The sequence below is a fragment of the Lactuca serriola genome, chromosome 8 (genome assembly GCF_051521515.1).
Source record: "Lactuca serriola cultivar US96UC23 chromosome 8, Lser_US96UC23_V15, whole genome shotgun sequence".
NCBI lineage: Eukaryota > Viridiplantae > Streptophyta > Magnoliopsida > Asterales > Asteraceae > Lactuca > Lactuca serriola.
The window spans coordinates 99,806,624-99,823,467 of record NC_136415.1 but is presented as its reverse complement, the minus strand read 5'-3'; the positions used below and the strand labels follow the sequence as shown (position 1 = coordinate 99,823,467).

The following is a 16,844-nucleotide window of genomic DNA, read 5'->3' as shown; positions in this document are numbered from 1 at the left end:
GTTGCAAAAGGATATAATCAAAGAGAGGGAATAGATTATGAAGAAACTTTTTCTCCTGTTGCTAAAATTGTTACTGTTAGGATTGTGATTTGTGTAGCTGTTAATAATTCATGGCCTCTCTATCAATTGGATGTTAACAATGCTTTTCTATATGGTGACTTGGTAGAAGATGTATATATGACATTACCTGAAGGATATCACACTAAAAATGATAGTAGAGTTTGTAAATTGGTGAAGTCTTTATATGGTTTAAAACAGGCTCCACGAAAGTGGAATGAGAAACTTTGCTCTTCTTTGTCGGTTTTTGGTTTTGTTCAAAGTATAAATGATTATTCTTTATTTGTTCGCTCAAAAAATAACACCATTGTTATTTTGTTAGTATATGTTGATGATATAATTCTAACAGGTAACAGTTGTGTTGAAATTGAAAATGTAAAATCATTTCTTAAGTTACAGTTTAGAATTAAGGATCTAGGGTTGTTGAAATATTTTCTGGGAATTGAAGTTTTGTCTACTAGTAATGGTGTATGTTTAAATCAAAGAAAATACTGTTTGGAGTTATTACATGAATTTGGTATGCTGGCATGCAAACCTGTTAAAACTCCTTTGGAAGTTAATTTTGTGTTTAACAGAGATTGTGATGATAATACTGATCTTATAACTAATATAACAGAATTTCAGAAACTTATAGGAAAATTGATTTATCTCACTGTTACTAGACCTGATATTAGTTATGCTGTCTAAGTATTAAGTCAGTTTATGCATAAGCCAAGAAAATCACATTTAAGTGTTGCTTTCAGATTATTAAGGTATTTGAAAAATTGTCCTGGTAAAGGTGTTTTGTTTTCTAAATCTAATAGTTTTGATGTTGTTGGTTATGTGGATGCTGATTGGGCCAAATGTCTAACAACTAGGAGATCTGTTTCTGGTTATTTGGTTTATTTAGGAAACACTCTTATTTCTTGGAAAAGTAAGAAACAAAGCACAGTGTCCAGGTCATCAACAGAGTCTGAATACCGTGCTTTGGGTTCTGTAACATGTGAAGTTTTGTGGGTCTTAAAGGTTTTAAGTGATCTTGGTTTCAAAAGTTTAACTCCTGTTAAATTGTTTTGTGATAATGAATCTGCTATTAAGTTAGCTTTAAATCCTGTTTTTCATGAAAAAACAAAACATTTTGAGGTTGATGTGCATTTTGTAAGAGAAAAAATTGAAAATAGTGTTTTAAAATTAGTTAAGATTAATTCTTCTAATCAAAATGCAGACATTTTAACTAAATCATTAAGTTTTTTTCAGCATGAGTTCTTGTCAAAGAGACTTGGTCTTGTAAATTTGTTTTCTAGTAAATAAATTTGTATAAATTGACAAGTTTGAGAGGGGGTGTTAAAAGGTTATATATAATACAAACTTGTCATTTATAAAGGAAAAATGTTGTGGTATATATTGATTTTTCAGGTGTTTACTACGCGGGTTGTTTAACTTGGATCCGGGTTTGACCCGGTGTATATAAAGCTGATTATCCTTCATTTGTGTAGTTCAGATTACAGATTCACTCTCTCACAAAGCTTGTTCGCTATAGTTTTAGGGTTTGTACCAGGGTTTCAGTTCATATTCTTTTGATCTTGTTCTTGTTGTTCATTAGAGAGCTGAGAGTTATTGTAGTGAGGATTTCTGTGTAATCTGTATGATGAAAAACCAACTGTTTCATATATAAATGAAATGTTGATGTTGGGAAATTATGAGTTTATGTTTTCGTACAGATACTATGAAAACTAATAGCCAAAAGGCTAAATTTTTATCATTAAAAAAATATGATTAAATAATAAGAAAATGTAACTATAAATAGATAATAAGTATGGCGAATCTAAGAAATAAAAAACTTATAACTAAAAAGGGGTTAAATATATAAATATATGCTTAACATATCTGATATTGATACACTAGGTTTAAGTTAATTTATTGATAAAGATACCAAAAGGCTTATAACAATAAAATGTCAATTCTTCCAACATAGATCAAATATTTTGGCATCAAAGTTATTTATCTGATTTTGTGAGTGACAATGGAAGTGTCCTTTGCATATACGAAGAGGTAACTGATATTTTTTAATGGCGAGTAGTTGACTCTTAATAACTAAATTAATTTTTTAATCCTAAAGAGGCCATAGATTTGCCACAAAATCAAAAGATTTGCAACCTTTTAGCACTAATAGAATATCATAAATTAAATGTTCTCCTTAGAACTTGGTTCTTTCTTAGATTTGATTGTCTCGTTTCTTTAAATCTTGTATAATCTATGATCCTTGCACCAAATCTTGTGTCCCTAAATCTTTAAAAAATCACGAATTCTTACGACAAGGTAAACATGACTTTATTGAAAATTACATTGATACCCATGTGCAAATAATTTGATGTTCAATATATTGTTTCTACCGTACTCGCGTAGTACAATCGTTATTTTTTCTCTTTTTTCTGACATATTCACATATAGATATAGATATGCATGAATGAGTGCAAATGTGCTATTGCTATGCATATTCAAACTTTAATGAAAGAGCAATCATAACAGGGTGACATATATATGCGACACAATCCCACTTCTAATGTCCACTTGCTATTAACATTTCCTTTAACTAATATAACAAAAATAATTGTACATTCCACTGGCTTCAATTATATATATAGATATGTGTCTCCTCTTGTTTTCTTCATGATTATAATTTGGAAAATGTTATGTCTTACGTCAATCATATTAAATATTGCAAGTCCCCATCTTTGGCACTTAATTTGTAACTCCATCTTTGTTTCCTAAAATACTTCATCCCCACAAACTCCGGATCGGTGTCCTATTAATTAATTATAAAAGGTTTCCATCACAAAATATCCGTTTACTCATAATTATTATTTAATTTAATCGCATTAAGCTTACCAATCTGTGTAATCGATAAAGGATTAAGGATTATCATGTGCATTTAAAATGATACTTGATTGTTTCGTTTATTTTATTAAGGTAATTATGAAACATTATTAGTTAACATACAGTGGATAAGACTACGCAAATAACAACCCAGCTTTATCAAACAGTGGGTATCTGGGAACTTTGATAAAGCAATTGCTATAAGAAAATGGGTGCACACTTAACTTTTGAATGTGTTTTTAAGCGTTTCAGTGTTAGAAAGATTCGGATTTCTTAAAAAATAAGGGGATAATCATTTATTTAATAAGATAGGATATTAGCATTATGTTTGCTCGTAGTGATTACACACACTACCACAGCACTTCCAAGTTGCCGCATATATATATATATATATATATATATATATATATATATATATATATATATATATATATATATATATATATATATATATATATATATATATATATAATATCTTTACTATCATTGGTCCCGAATAAATCTTACATGCACATACAATAGATATTTAAAACAATATAACCTAACCCTCTCTCTCTCTCTCTCTCTCTCTCTCTATATATATATATATATATATATATATATATATATATATATATATATATATATATATATATATATATATATATATATATATATTACGGTGAAATTGGGCAATTACATAAAATAAAAATGTCGATAATGGTGGTTTATCAGCAGTCACTATCATTGTACCCCACCAATGTTGTTGTGTATACCACTCTTGTTTAAAGCATATGATCATTGGTTTCCAACAAAGCTAAAGGGATGCTTCATTTGCTTGCATCATAACTCGCTAATTAAAATTTTAATTATTTATTATAAATTTTCAAAAGAAAAAATAAAAACAATATAGAAGATATTAGGAAAACTTAAATATCTTTCAATTATCCTATTCATATAAAATAATCACATGTAGAATCCAATAATTATCTATGTTAATATTCTTTTTTTATTTTGACACATGTAATCATTTAATAAGTATGAAGAAAAGTATGAAGAAATGGTAGAAAAATATTTGATTTCTTGTGTTAATGATCTTTCCCTCGGTTATTAGATAATAGTTCGGGCCTCGGTGATTTAAGCAAATACCGCAACGCTTATGTTTAATCCAAGATTGGTTCTGGTTGTTTCTCTAGAAAGATAATTGATTGAATAAAAGATTATTTTTATTATGAAATTGTTTGGTTTGAGACGTTCATCATCATCCATTAACTTTTTATGATTCCCAAAACCACCACTTTTGACCCCGCCAAAGAAAAAAGAGAGGCTTATTAGATCACCATTATCGATGTGACATTGTCATTGTGTATGTATATACAAACTCACTCAAAATATGGTGAAAAAATTTCATCCCTTCATACACCCAATTCCTTACATTCATTAAAAAAATAGAATTTTTTTCCATTCAATAACACTCAAATCTTCTTTTGTTATGTATCATCTTGTAAATGACTAGGTAAGGATATATCCTATAGATGTAAATTACTAGGAAAGGATATATCATATAGATGGATTGACAAATATTCAATACTAGAAGGGATGTCAAACGTAAGTCTTGATTAAATAATATTATATGACAATGTTAGATACTCGAGTCATAAATAGTTGAAACGGAAGATTATATCTGAGTAGGTTTGATTAGTTAGATTATCCATTTATTTCACTAATATAATTTGGGATTATCCTTTGGAATCATAACATTGGAACATACTTGCATCTATGGACGATTAATCATTTAAAATGAAGTTTATGAACACTTTTTGAAAATTTTGGATCTAAATCTCCAAGATCTCTATTCTTAGCTTGTTAATCATTGGATTTATGATGAAATTAGAATGCTATACGGTTTAAAGCATATTTTTTGAATGTTAGTAATCATACAAAATCATTAAGAGTATAAAGAAGGAAGTTATGATTGATTTGGATACGTTTAAAAAGCATGAAAGTGTTTAAACCTCGAAGCAATTCTATTAATTAAAGGAAGATATTCGATCAAATGGAATTATATGAAAAATTCATTCGACTGAGTAATCTTATGTAATGAAAATCTTCAACTTTTTCAATGAATATTCAAATCAACTATAGTTTTATTTCCAAGGCTTTACTAAAGGATGCAAAGGTTAATTAAATGAAATGTTTAGTATTAAAACCATTGATTAAAATAGTTAGAAAGTAATTAATAATTATTCGTTTTTGTAACGTCCCAAAAATATTGAGTAAAAATTTCATTTTAAATAAATTAAAGTCATTCATTCATTGTTCCAAAATACGATTAGAGTCAAAGTATTCTCAAACGTCAGAGTAATTTGTAAACATTTAGTGCAAAATAAAACTCCGGAGGATGCAGTGTGATTAAGTCGGACCCTTCCTTTTGGAAATGGAAGTATCTGAAACCATAAACATAAATTGTAAGCACAAAGTTTAGTGAGTTCCCTAAAGTACCACACGCACACACACACACACACATACACACACACACACACACACACATATATATATATATATATATATATATATATATATATATATATATATATATATATATAATATCACGTGGTTGTGTCGGGTCCGTATCAACCACAGCTCTATAATGACTCTATGTAACATCATGTAGCTATGTTAGGTCTGTATCAACCCCCGAGTCCGTATAAACCCCGGGTCCATAATGACACCGAGCCTAGATTGGTTCTATGCATATAACTTACAATCATACTAGTAATAGTCACAAAGTCGAGAAGCAAATATAAGCATACCGGTAAGTGTCACAAAGACCACTACTATCCTACAATATAATCCAGTGGGCCGACATTGATGTCTTTGACCCCCAAGTACAGTGAGGAGACTCACCTTACAGTCCAAAAGAATAGTTGCACCGATCATTGGTCCAAAAGCTATCTCTACCAGTCACCTATGCAATTAACAGGGACCCAAATCTCAAACTATAATTCAAATTGCCCAAAATGCCTTTAGGTCAAACTTGGTCAAAATCATGGTCAAAGGTCAAAAGTCAAAAAGTCAACGAGTCAACTCAGGTTGAGTACGCTCGGCGTACTCAGCTAATACGCCCAACATAGTGCACTTCTCTCGGTCAGAAAACAACGTCTCAACCAGGTACGCGCAACATACCTTCAAGTACGCCTAGCGTACTCGGTTGCCACCTTCTCCTTTCTATTAAGTGCTTAATCTATTACGACACTTTGTCTAAAACCTAGATCTAGTTCCAAATGATGTTCTAAGTCATAAAGTTTCTAACTTTATGACTTTCCAAGGCTAGAAAGGGTCAAACAACTAAACCCTAACATATTACACAAACCAAAACCTCATATCTCATGCATGAAAAAAGGGAAAGGATCAAGATCACAGTTTTATGACCCTAATAGCTCCATAATGGATAAAGTTTCCAAATTTATCCATTAAGATGGTCCAAACAACCAAGTTCTAGTCTTTCAGTCTCAAAGGGACTAAAAATGCATCTTTCTCAACTTAATCTATTAAGCCTGAGTCTCCAACCTTCAGATCTGAATCAAAATGATATTTAGATGGATAAAGTTTCCAACTTTATCCATCACAAGGTCACAAACTTTCAATATCTAAAATTTATGCACTAAAGTGACCAAAGAGCTCATAAAACCCAAAAATAGCTTGATCAAACAAATGCAACATCAAAATTCAAGTTTTATACCTTATGGATTTGAGATAAACAATGTAGGCTCTAGATCCATAAGCTTGAGCTTTAAAAATCATCAAGCTAGAACTTCTCTTTCATCCAAAATGCACTCAAAACACATAGAAAGGCTCAAGATTTGATATAGGGGGCTAGTATTTTGAGTTGGAGGCACAAGAGGGTGGTGGTTGATGTTAGGAAGGACCCAAAGGGGTTAAACTCCTTAAATAGGGCTCAAAACCACGAAAATAGGAATTTTGCACTGCGGCGGTACGCCCAACGTACCTATAGTTAAGCCCAACGTAACACCCTAAAAACACGACTTCCTTTAGCCTAGTACGCCCAATGTAGTAGCTAGTGTACACCCAACATACCACACTTTGTTTTCCAGCTTAACTTCAAATAAAAATAACTTCTTCGTTTCAACTCTGTTTTCGATGATCTTTATATTGACGGAAAGGTAACGACGAGCTGTACAATCATATCTTGATACTTATGATTAAAGCATCTCGAACTAAAATCCTTAATTTATGCAAGAAGCCTGAAACATAACCTTTCTAAGTTTACCCCTCAAATTGCATCGAACAATCCAAGGTTTAAATAATTTTCCCAACATCATAATCCTCCAATACAGTCTAAACTTCATTCAGTTGAAGCGCAAGGCCTCCATTTAATCCATTTATTATCCACAATCCTGAAATAACAACTTCTTGAAACAGGATGTTACAACTCCCCCACACTTAAACTAGATTTCTTCCTCGACATCATTCCTTACTACATCCACTGTCATAATAGTCAAACCTCTTCAATGCCGCTATCAGAGCCTATTCTTAGCAGAAATCACACCTCTTGGCGAAGAAATGAACCTTATCACTTTATCTTCATCAATCAAAAAAAAACCAACTGCTCTGCCCCAAAAACATGGAACCCTACAATGTCTGTCTTCTCAATAGACAAAATTATCACATCTTACATCCATAGAAACTCCAATTCACAATCCGAACCGAACAAAACTCTTCCGAACCAGAATTATTTTGTTGACCACTTGAAAGACATAATCCCTATCTTTTCATCGCAGCTAAAACATATCATTTGAGAATAAGGTGACTTCCAACGCAAGTTCCACCCCTATGTGCCAGACCAAAACATAACACACATTCTGACAACCACGAAATTGCATATTTGATCTACCCGAGATCACTTGATTCCATGTTTACCTTCTACTAAACTAGGATGTAGAATCCCTAACCGTCTGCTGAGATTGACAACCTCATGCATGGTTGTGCATCGAGACTCCACCCGAGAGTCTAACTGACAAAATTTACCTTATCTTGTTCGCCAACATGGCTCCAAAAGTCCTCAAGGGACGATGTAACCGAACTACATACGAACAAAGCTAGTCTACTACGTTCTATGTGAATGCTACTGACCTGGCTGTAGTCTTATATTGCACCCGACCCTAAATTGGTCAACAACTTTCCTCAACCCTATGAATGTTGTGGCTTTTCCACAGTCTCACCACCCTTCTTGCAATGGTCAAAGTAAATGTGGTGAAGGCTACGAGCCAAATCATAGATTCACAACACTCCCACAATTACCCATTTACTTAGTGAATGTTACGGGCCACCCAAGCAGTCTGACAACACATCCACCATGCCCAAGGCTAACGATCCGAGAACTAAGATTCTTAATCAAATGACTAACGGGTCCCACCCATATGAATTATACAACCACTAGTTCACGATATATTGCGACACCTTCTAACCACTAAAACGATAAGCTCACGATACTATGCAGATATTGCCGTCATTCCATCACGGGCCTAGAGATTCACGACCAACACCACAGGGGCCTAAATATACTCAACCATCAATCCACCGACTTGCAAGGACCCAATAAACATCCCTCTCAATGCTAACCCAAAACAACACGAGTTATACCCTTCTCTCAATAAACAGCCCTCTCAATGCCTTGATTTAGGTTATGCATATGAAGAGGTATTAGAAGTCTCACTTGATCATCGATTCATGGCATACACCATGTATGACAAAGACAATGATTTCTTCAAATTATGTGTTAGAGATTTGAATTTAGGTTCTCTCTGTAGTAAGCCACAAGCTGATTGGGTCTGTAATGTGGCATGGGCTAAATGGGGTCAAGCATTACTATATGTTGTCACTGATCATAAAAAGAAGCCCTAAAAGTATCCTATATAATTATATATAAATTTTTCTAATTTCTATATCTCATATTTAATTTAAACTTTGTATATTTCTTGTATGATTTTAGGATATATTGTAGCATGCTTGGATCAAAGGATGAAGATGTGAAACTCTTATAAGAACTTGAAGAAAATGTGCATGTTAACATCAGACATACAAAGGATTTTAAGTTTGTGACTGTTTATGTGTTTTCAACCACATATTCAAAGGTATTATTATACTCTTTATGGGTTTCAATTATTTTACTTCATTTATTTTTCTTTCAAGAATCATTCAAACTTCAAATTCTTTAGGTTTTTCTGATCAATGCAGTTGATCCTCTCTCTAGTTTAACATTCGTGTGGGAATGTGAAGCTTATGCACATTGCATTATCGAGCATCATCAAGGCTATCTTTATCTTTTTACTAATGCTAACAAAGAAGGGCAATCAGTAAATTACCATTATATCCTTTCTAGCCCTCTTCACTCTTCAAGTCCAAGAAAGTGGGAGGTTAGACTTTCTTTTGAGATATGTTGTTTTTTCTTAATGAAAAAAGACTTTCTTTTTACCTTTTTTTAAATGTTACAGAATGTATTTATTGAAGAATTTGGATGAACTTCAACCCCACAACAAACCGAAGTTTGTCAAGCAATCTTTAAAAAGTTAATGGAGAACAAATGCCTTTCTGAGAACACAATGCAGTAGGTATACACATACATCTTTATTTGTATTCAACTTATTCCAAACTGATACTGTAATGTAGAGATGTATAGTAAGTTATGTATATATTTTGCACTGCAACTTTACTATGATACTTGTTAGAAATTTTTAGCTGACCGACTTGTTGAAGGTACATGCCTGAACAAAAAATGCAATTATGACTCTACCCGAGGAGATCAATGCGAAAATTGCAGTCAACTGTTGAATCCAACATAACTCATTAATCCAAGATGCAAGGTAAATTGCTCCCTTATATGCAGAAGAAAACAAGTGCTAAGTTTCATGTAGTGAATAAATCAAAACAAAATCCTTTTGTATATATTTTGCTTTCTATTCCTTTTCATGTCTCCAAACTTTAGTTTGCAATTAGTCCTGTGCATCCAACCCTCATATTCGTGACACAAATCACTTGTTTCTTGAGCTTCCATTGTTGGAGGGTAGACTTGAAGATTACATCAAAAAAATGTCAGTGGCTGAATCATAGAGTCAGAATGCTATTCAAGCAACAAATGCATGGCTTAAAACAGGATTAAAGCAACGATGTATTACTAGAGATTTGAAGTGGGTGGTTCTTGTTCCTCATGAGAGATTCAATGACAAAGTGAATGAAATAAGTTCTCTCTCTCTCTCTCTCTCTCTCTCTCTCTCTCTCTCTCTCTCTGTCTCAATCACTTCATGTTACACACTTGAGTGGGAGAAGTGGTGGAAGAATCCTGAAAATATGGATTTGTATCAGCTTATAGGAAAAGATAATGTACCCTTTCATACTATAAGTTCTTTTTCTTCAAGTACTTGACCATTTTGGTATTATTACATTAGGTTCTTATGCAAATAAAACCTTTTAAATCTTATGATCGTGTATATCATAGATATTGTTTCCTCATTAAGTTTGAAAACAATTTTTTTTTCTTTTTAAAGGTAAGTTTTCAAAGAGAAAGGGTGTAGGAGTCTTTGGTAATGATGCACGTGATAAAAATATTCCAGTAGAAGTGTAGAGATACTATTCGCTAACTAATATACCAGAGCTATAACTTTTATTTAGTATATCAATTAAAAATGTGATCTCACTTTTTTTCTTGTTTCATTCTCTTTCATTGATTATTAGGTTTACTTGTGTAGGTATCAGACACATTATTCACATGGACAGATCTTCAAGCAAAACTCAACACTGAGTTGCTGAATAATTTTGGCAATTTCATTAACCGTGTCTTGAGCGTTATTGCTAAAGATCCAGGTTAGTAATTGGAACCAGTTTAACCTTAATTAAAGGGATTAAGATTTTAAGGGTGCAATTTATATTATTTTCTACTTTCATGCCCTAAACCCTAAACCCTAAACGTTAGGTTCTTTTCTTGCACTACTATCTTATCTTTTTTACTTGAAAGTGGTATGAAGTGAATATTTTGATATGATGTTGAAGATTGATTTTGTTGGTGATTTTTTGATTGAATCTAAAAAGTTTTGTTTCTGTTGACATATTCAAGAGGTGGTAGAGGTTCAGGATACAATTTCATCATTCTGGATGCTCCAGGTGCTGAGACACATTTGTTATCAAAGACACTAGGAGATAAAATTTGGTGCTTATGTGGAACAATATGTGGAGGCTATGGAGAAGGTAATTATTCTTGATTCTAGAACATTCTGAAATAAGTCCTAATAATTGGAATATGTGTCTTATGATTGATTAACACAGGTCAAGCTAAAGTAAGGATTGAAAATTGCAATGAGTATATCTGGTGAGGGCAACACGTATCTACAAGTAAGTCTACAAAAAAACACAAAAGACACTTATTTATTAAGCGATAATCTTATATGATTAAAGTTCATATCGTATTCATAAAAATTATATTTCTTCCTTCCATTTACTTTTTCAACTGTACCTAACAAACTACATGTTTGAATGACTAATTCCATTCCATTCCATTGTTGTGATTCCATTCCATCGTAGTACCAAATAAATTGTTGTTGAGACATTTCCTGAATGGAAAAATTACATTCTTTCCCTTCCAATTTGTCTGCTACAAGTACTGAAGCAGCTTTCTTTGCCCCACCAAGTTTCCTTCTGTGATGTAGAAAAGGCCAAAAGACCATGGGAGATGATACCTTCTGGCCACAGAATTGGGACCCGTGTGCCATTATTTAGAGAACTGGTATATAAATATATAATTATTGAAAATATATATGAGGAGGCTTATTTATTGTTTTTGCATATGTGTGATTGTTGTGAAGAGAGATGAAGAGGTGGATTTGTTGAGGGAAAGGTTTGCTGGAAGTCAAGCTAATCGAATTAATGTTGATTGGCTTCAAGTAGTGGAACACAATTTTCTTTTTGTGGGTATGTGATAGTGGAAGACTTCATTTCAAATTATGCAATGGATTGTATTTTTTGCAATGGAAAACAATTTTTTTTGTAAGAAATAGAATTGTATGACATTAAATTTAATGCAATGGATTGTATTTTTTGTATATGATATTTTATTTCTATTATGAGACATTAAATGCAAATTTAATTTAAAAATTAATATATATATATATATATATATATATATTTTTAAACATTTAAATTTACGATATGCAAAAATATGTGTCATCTTCATTTATGACATAACATTTCTTGACAGGGGTTTTAATGATACGCATTGTGTGTCATAAATGCGCGTCGTCTATAGAAGACGCGCAAAAGCGTGTCGTCTCTCGTTATGACAGAGCTTTTCCTTGACGCGTATTTGTGCGTCGTCTAAGCGTTTTACGACACACATTGAACATCGTAAAATGTTGTTTTTCTAGTAGTGCTGGGGACTGGACACGTACGCTGCGCGTACTCCTTTATACGCAGCGCGTACGTACATGGAACCTGCGTTCATTCCTCAGTAGTACGCCCAACGTACATAGGGTGGTAAGCCCCGCGTACTGCAACCCTAAGCCCAATAAGAAAGGATCCAATGGATGAAGGTCCAAATCATAACAATTAATTAACCCGAATTATTATAAATACCTTGAAAATTATCAAGCGTTACATATTTAATAATTTTCCAGACTAGTGAAACAGATATGAGACCACAAAAAGCGCTAGTGCTCTGGAAAATTAAGGAGAAAATTGAAAAACAATATTTGGATGGCTAATTGATCGGTTTTTAGTTTTTAGAACAATTGTTTTTTTTTTTCGTTCAACTTTGTGTTTTTTTTAGTGTGTAATGTTTTATTTTAAGTTTTTAATGTTATGATTAATCTAGGAATTAATTAAATTGCATGTTTCGTTTTTTTTATTAACTCAATTTGATTAAAAAAATATATTGAAAAAAAAAATCAAAAATAAATAAATTGAAAAAACGAAAAATAAACGAAAAATAAAAATAAAAAAAGAAATGATGACATTGAACGTTAAAGATGTTATAACAAGTTGTCATTTTTTCTTTGTTTGGTTTTATAACACCGTTTTGACATGACATATGAGATACACCTTTTAGGATATGAGGGCATTTACAATGCATTGAACTCCATAGAGTTCAATGGATTGCCACATCATTTTTCTGAATTCCATACAACTCAATCAATTTTTTCCTACAATGCATTCAACTCTACAAAGTTCAATAGAAAGTTACAAAAACTAATTTATAATATGTATTTAATATTAGAAAACTTTCATTTTTCTCATTGAAGAGTTCAATGACCATTGAACTCCAAGTCCATTGAATGCCAAGGTGACATCTCACTATGGTAGAGTTTCATCAATTGAATGACAACTAGACTTGCCACCTCATTCAACTCTCCCATTAAACTCACCAATCCTTAACTAGTTGTCTATTCAAAAAAAAATATATTTATACGAATCAAAATATAGATCTGATCAAATTATCAAACCAAGACAACAACGATTTATGTAATTTATCCTAATCATTAATTGTGATTCAAAATTTAATTTTATTCCCACAACATTTAACGAATAAAAGAACGGAACCTTGAATTCATAATTCAAAGATTTTATGTACATTTCGGGCAGTATCCATCTAATTACCATGTAACCCACCAAACCAAATCGTAAACAAGAGTCAACGGAGTTGATCAGCAGCCTCTTCGTTCTCCATGATCCTCACTTCTAACCGGTAACTGGTCTCTTCTTTATCAATCACCACCTCCGACGTTGATAATTTCTCCGTCAACCCAGTTGAATTGCTCAGGCAACTGCAACTACCAAACGACGAGGATGTGCTGGAAATGGGTGTGGCTAAAAACGTCGGAGTGGCTTGTCCAGCCATAATTACAAGATACTTCTCTTCAAAAACGAGCGCTGGCTTGTCGTTGCCATTATCAGGTTTGCTGTCGCCATCTCCAGATTCAATGTCCCTCTCGGCGTCGGGGTTGTTTTGGAGGTAGCCGGAGAGCTTCCAGTATGAGCATGCCAAAATCAGGAGAGCAAAAGCAATGAGACCCAGCATGGCAGCAAGGCCTCCGAAGAGGTATGGAACCGGTGAATGCCAGGGTGATCGTTGATCAGACATGACTGACGACGGAGCAAGAGAAGAAGTTGATTCCATCGACATCATTCTTCTTCTTCTTTTGGTTGTAGTTGGTAAGTTGAGAGTGAGAGAGAGAGAGAATAACAAATCCTAGTGATGGATGATTGATTTAAAGTAGTTCTTTTTGAGAGACGAGTGGATTTTGTTCTCATTTTCGCGTTATATTTATAGAAGAAATGATAGAACACAAACGAGTCGGATTTTTGGTTTCTTACTTTCTTTACTACTTACAATACATACAAAACGAATCAAGAGTCGAAGTATAATATTTAATGCAAAATGTTGAAAGTATATTGTTTAAATTAAATGGATGAAACTCAAAATATATTACCATTTTACATAAAAAATTATATAACAATACCATCCCAAATAATTAACTCGTTATTCTATTCATTTGATAATTTTGTTTTTTTAATTTTCTTGGCAATTAAATCAACCAAGGCTGTCAAAAACACACTTTTAATCGTAAAATTGCAATATTTTACGATCATACGCGTGAATACGATCTTGATCTCATTAAACACGTTTTTTGATAGAATCGTAGTGGGATCGTAAAACCAAGTCCTAGAATCGTTTTGATCCTACATTTCCTCTGTTTTCACATTTGAGCAATGTACTTACCTTCAAACATCAAATAAACATAACTTCTTTATATGTATTTAGATTTTTGATGATCTTTATATCCACAAATTCATATTCAAGTTAACTACGATTTCTTTTTAGACTATTTTGGCTAAAAACTACTATATTTTTTTAATTATAACGTCCTTAACAAATTTTTAAACGTTTTAAAACGTGTGAATGTGTTGCTTGTTATGTTAGATTAGATTGGAAATGATATATATTAGTTATCACAAATGTTTTAAACAATTTAGAACTTATGGACAATCAACTGATGGAGGGAGATGTTTTTCATTTGTTAAACTGATAATTACATTATTTTTTGTACGATCTTACGATCCCAATTCGATCTTAAAATACTGATTTTGCAAACCCGAAAACAATCCAACATAGAATCCTGATCTTGATAATCATGAAATCAACCCATTGCACTATAATAGAATGACTTAAACCACATATATACGAAATGTTGGTGATTTTAGGGTTACCATGTCATTTTGTGTAATTGTAACTTACATGTGAAGTAAGGGCTTCATAATCAGTAATCTTATATATGTTTGGGTATGTACGGAGTACACGTATATATAAGATCGAATTAGAAGTCGGTTTGATGACAAGTCGCGGGGGTTCGGGGGCAGCGCACCTTGGTCCGAGGTTTCCAAAGGGGCAACGCCCCTTTGGCGAGGTCCAAGGGGCACATCCCCCAGCTGGGTCCTGCTGACGGCCAACCCTAAGATGAAACCCTTCATCTTGTTTCCTATATAAACGACTATCCTCTTAAGGAGAAATGATCACCTTTTAGCTCTTGTTTTCTTCATACAAACTCAGAATCTTCTAGCAATTTGGCTTACGTTTTCTGTGTCTATATTCGCAAGTGTCCCATTGGGATTATCCTAGATTGAGTTTCTTATAACTCGGACATAGGATAGAAATATCAGTTCAGAAAGTGTTTACACGATCTAAGGGATATCCAGATCTCCACTATACCTCTACCAAATTTTCTAAAACGAAATCCATTTGTCACTATTTACCAACAGATCACCCATAAATATCGTTACCCTATTTTTAAAGAAATTTACGAAGTATTAGAATTAGTTTAGTGAAGACAACACATTCGTCGGTAATCTATCATTATTTGTTGGCAATTTCCAACAAACTTCTATATAAGACAATATCATACATTCATTTAAAAATTCATATGGTATCTATGTAAGCAAATGAATACTCGTGCGATCTTGGGAGAAACGTATCCCTCCCCTAATCCGAGTCTTGGAATAATTTGATCAGAAGGCAAATCATTAGTTGGATTAACGTTTTGAATCATGTATGAAGAAAATGATTAACATTCGGCATATCCGGAATGTGTTGAAGTCCATAGAGTTCAATGGATTGTCACATCATTACTAAATTCAGTACAACTCTATTAGTTTTTCCCACAATGCATTTAACTCTATAAAGTTCAATGAAATATATTTTAAATGTATTTAAGAATTATAAAACATTTTTTTTCTATTGAAGAGTTAAATTACCATTAAATTTCAAATTCATTGAATGTCAAGGTGACATTTCGCAATACTAGGGTATCATCCATTGGATGACAACAAATGACAACTAGGTATGCCAACTCATTCAAATCTTTTATTGAATTTTCTATTATAGATATTTTCATTTATTCTGCCTTTTCTTTTATATTTAGGTCCTTTTGTTTTTATTTTATAAAATTATAAATTATTTTAGGAAAAAGACAAAAAAAAAATCAAAAAAATGGTGTATTGGTCATTTAATGAATACTTAAGATTTTTATTTATTTTTATTTTTTTCTAATAGTGTCGTCCATAAGGACTACTTGTAGATTAGCCCTGTCAAAAGTTTCATGTAAAGACTACTTGTAGATCAGTCAAACTACACACATGTAATAATTTTAAGCTTTTTTTTGTTTTTTAAATTTTATTTTATTCATAAGGATTGTAGCTTATGTGTTTGGAACCTAAGAAGGAGGAAACTAAAGTGTTAATGGTATTGTTATATCATATGATGAATCAATTTGTAGACCATCTATTATGGATTAGAAAAAAATGCCTTTTTAAGCTTTTGGTCACTCAAAACCTTGTCTTTTTATGCTTATGTTGTGTTACATTGTAATTAGCATCAATGTAATTAGTATAGA

At 32.4% G+C, this 16,844-nt stretch overlaps 1 protein-coding gene and 1 pseudogene across 1 annotated transcript; one reads left to right on the top strand and one right to left on the bottom strand.

The window, feature by feature from the left end:
- Nucleotides 1-759: 759 nt before the first annotated feature.
- Nucleotides 760-11,882, top strand: LOC145067217 (putative methionine--tRNA ligase; annotated as a pseudogene).
- Nucleotides 11,883-13,474: 1,592 nt separating this feature from the next.
- LOC145068370 (protein GLUTAMINE DUMPER 2-like) lies at nt 13,475-14,204 on the bottom strand. Its single transcript, XM_079015327.1, has one exon. The coding sequence runs from the start codon at nt 14,081-14,083 to the stop codon at nt 13,589-13,591; it is 495 nt and encodes a 164-aa protein (XP_078871453.1). The 5' UTR covers nt 14,084-14,204; the 3' UTR covers nt 13,475-13,588.
- Nucleotides 14,205-16,844: the final 2,640 nt, after the last annotated feature.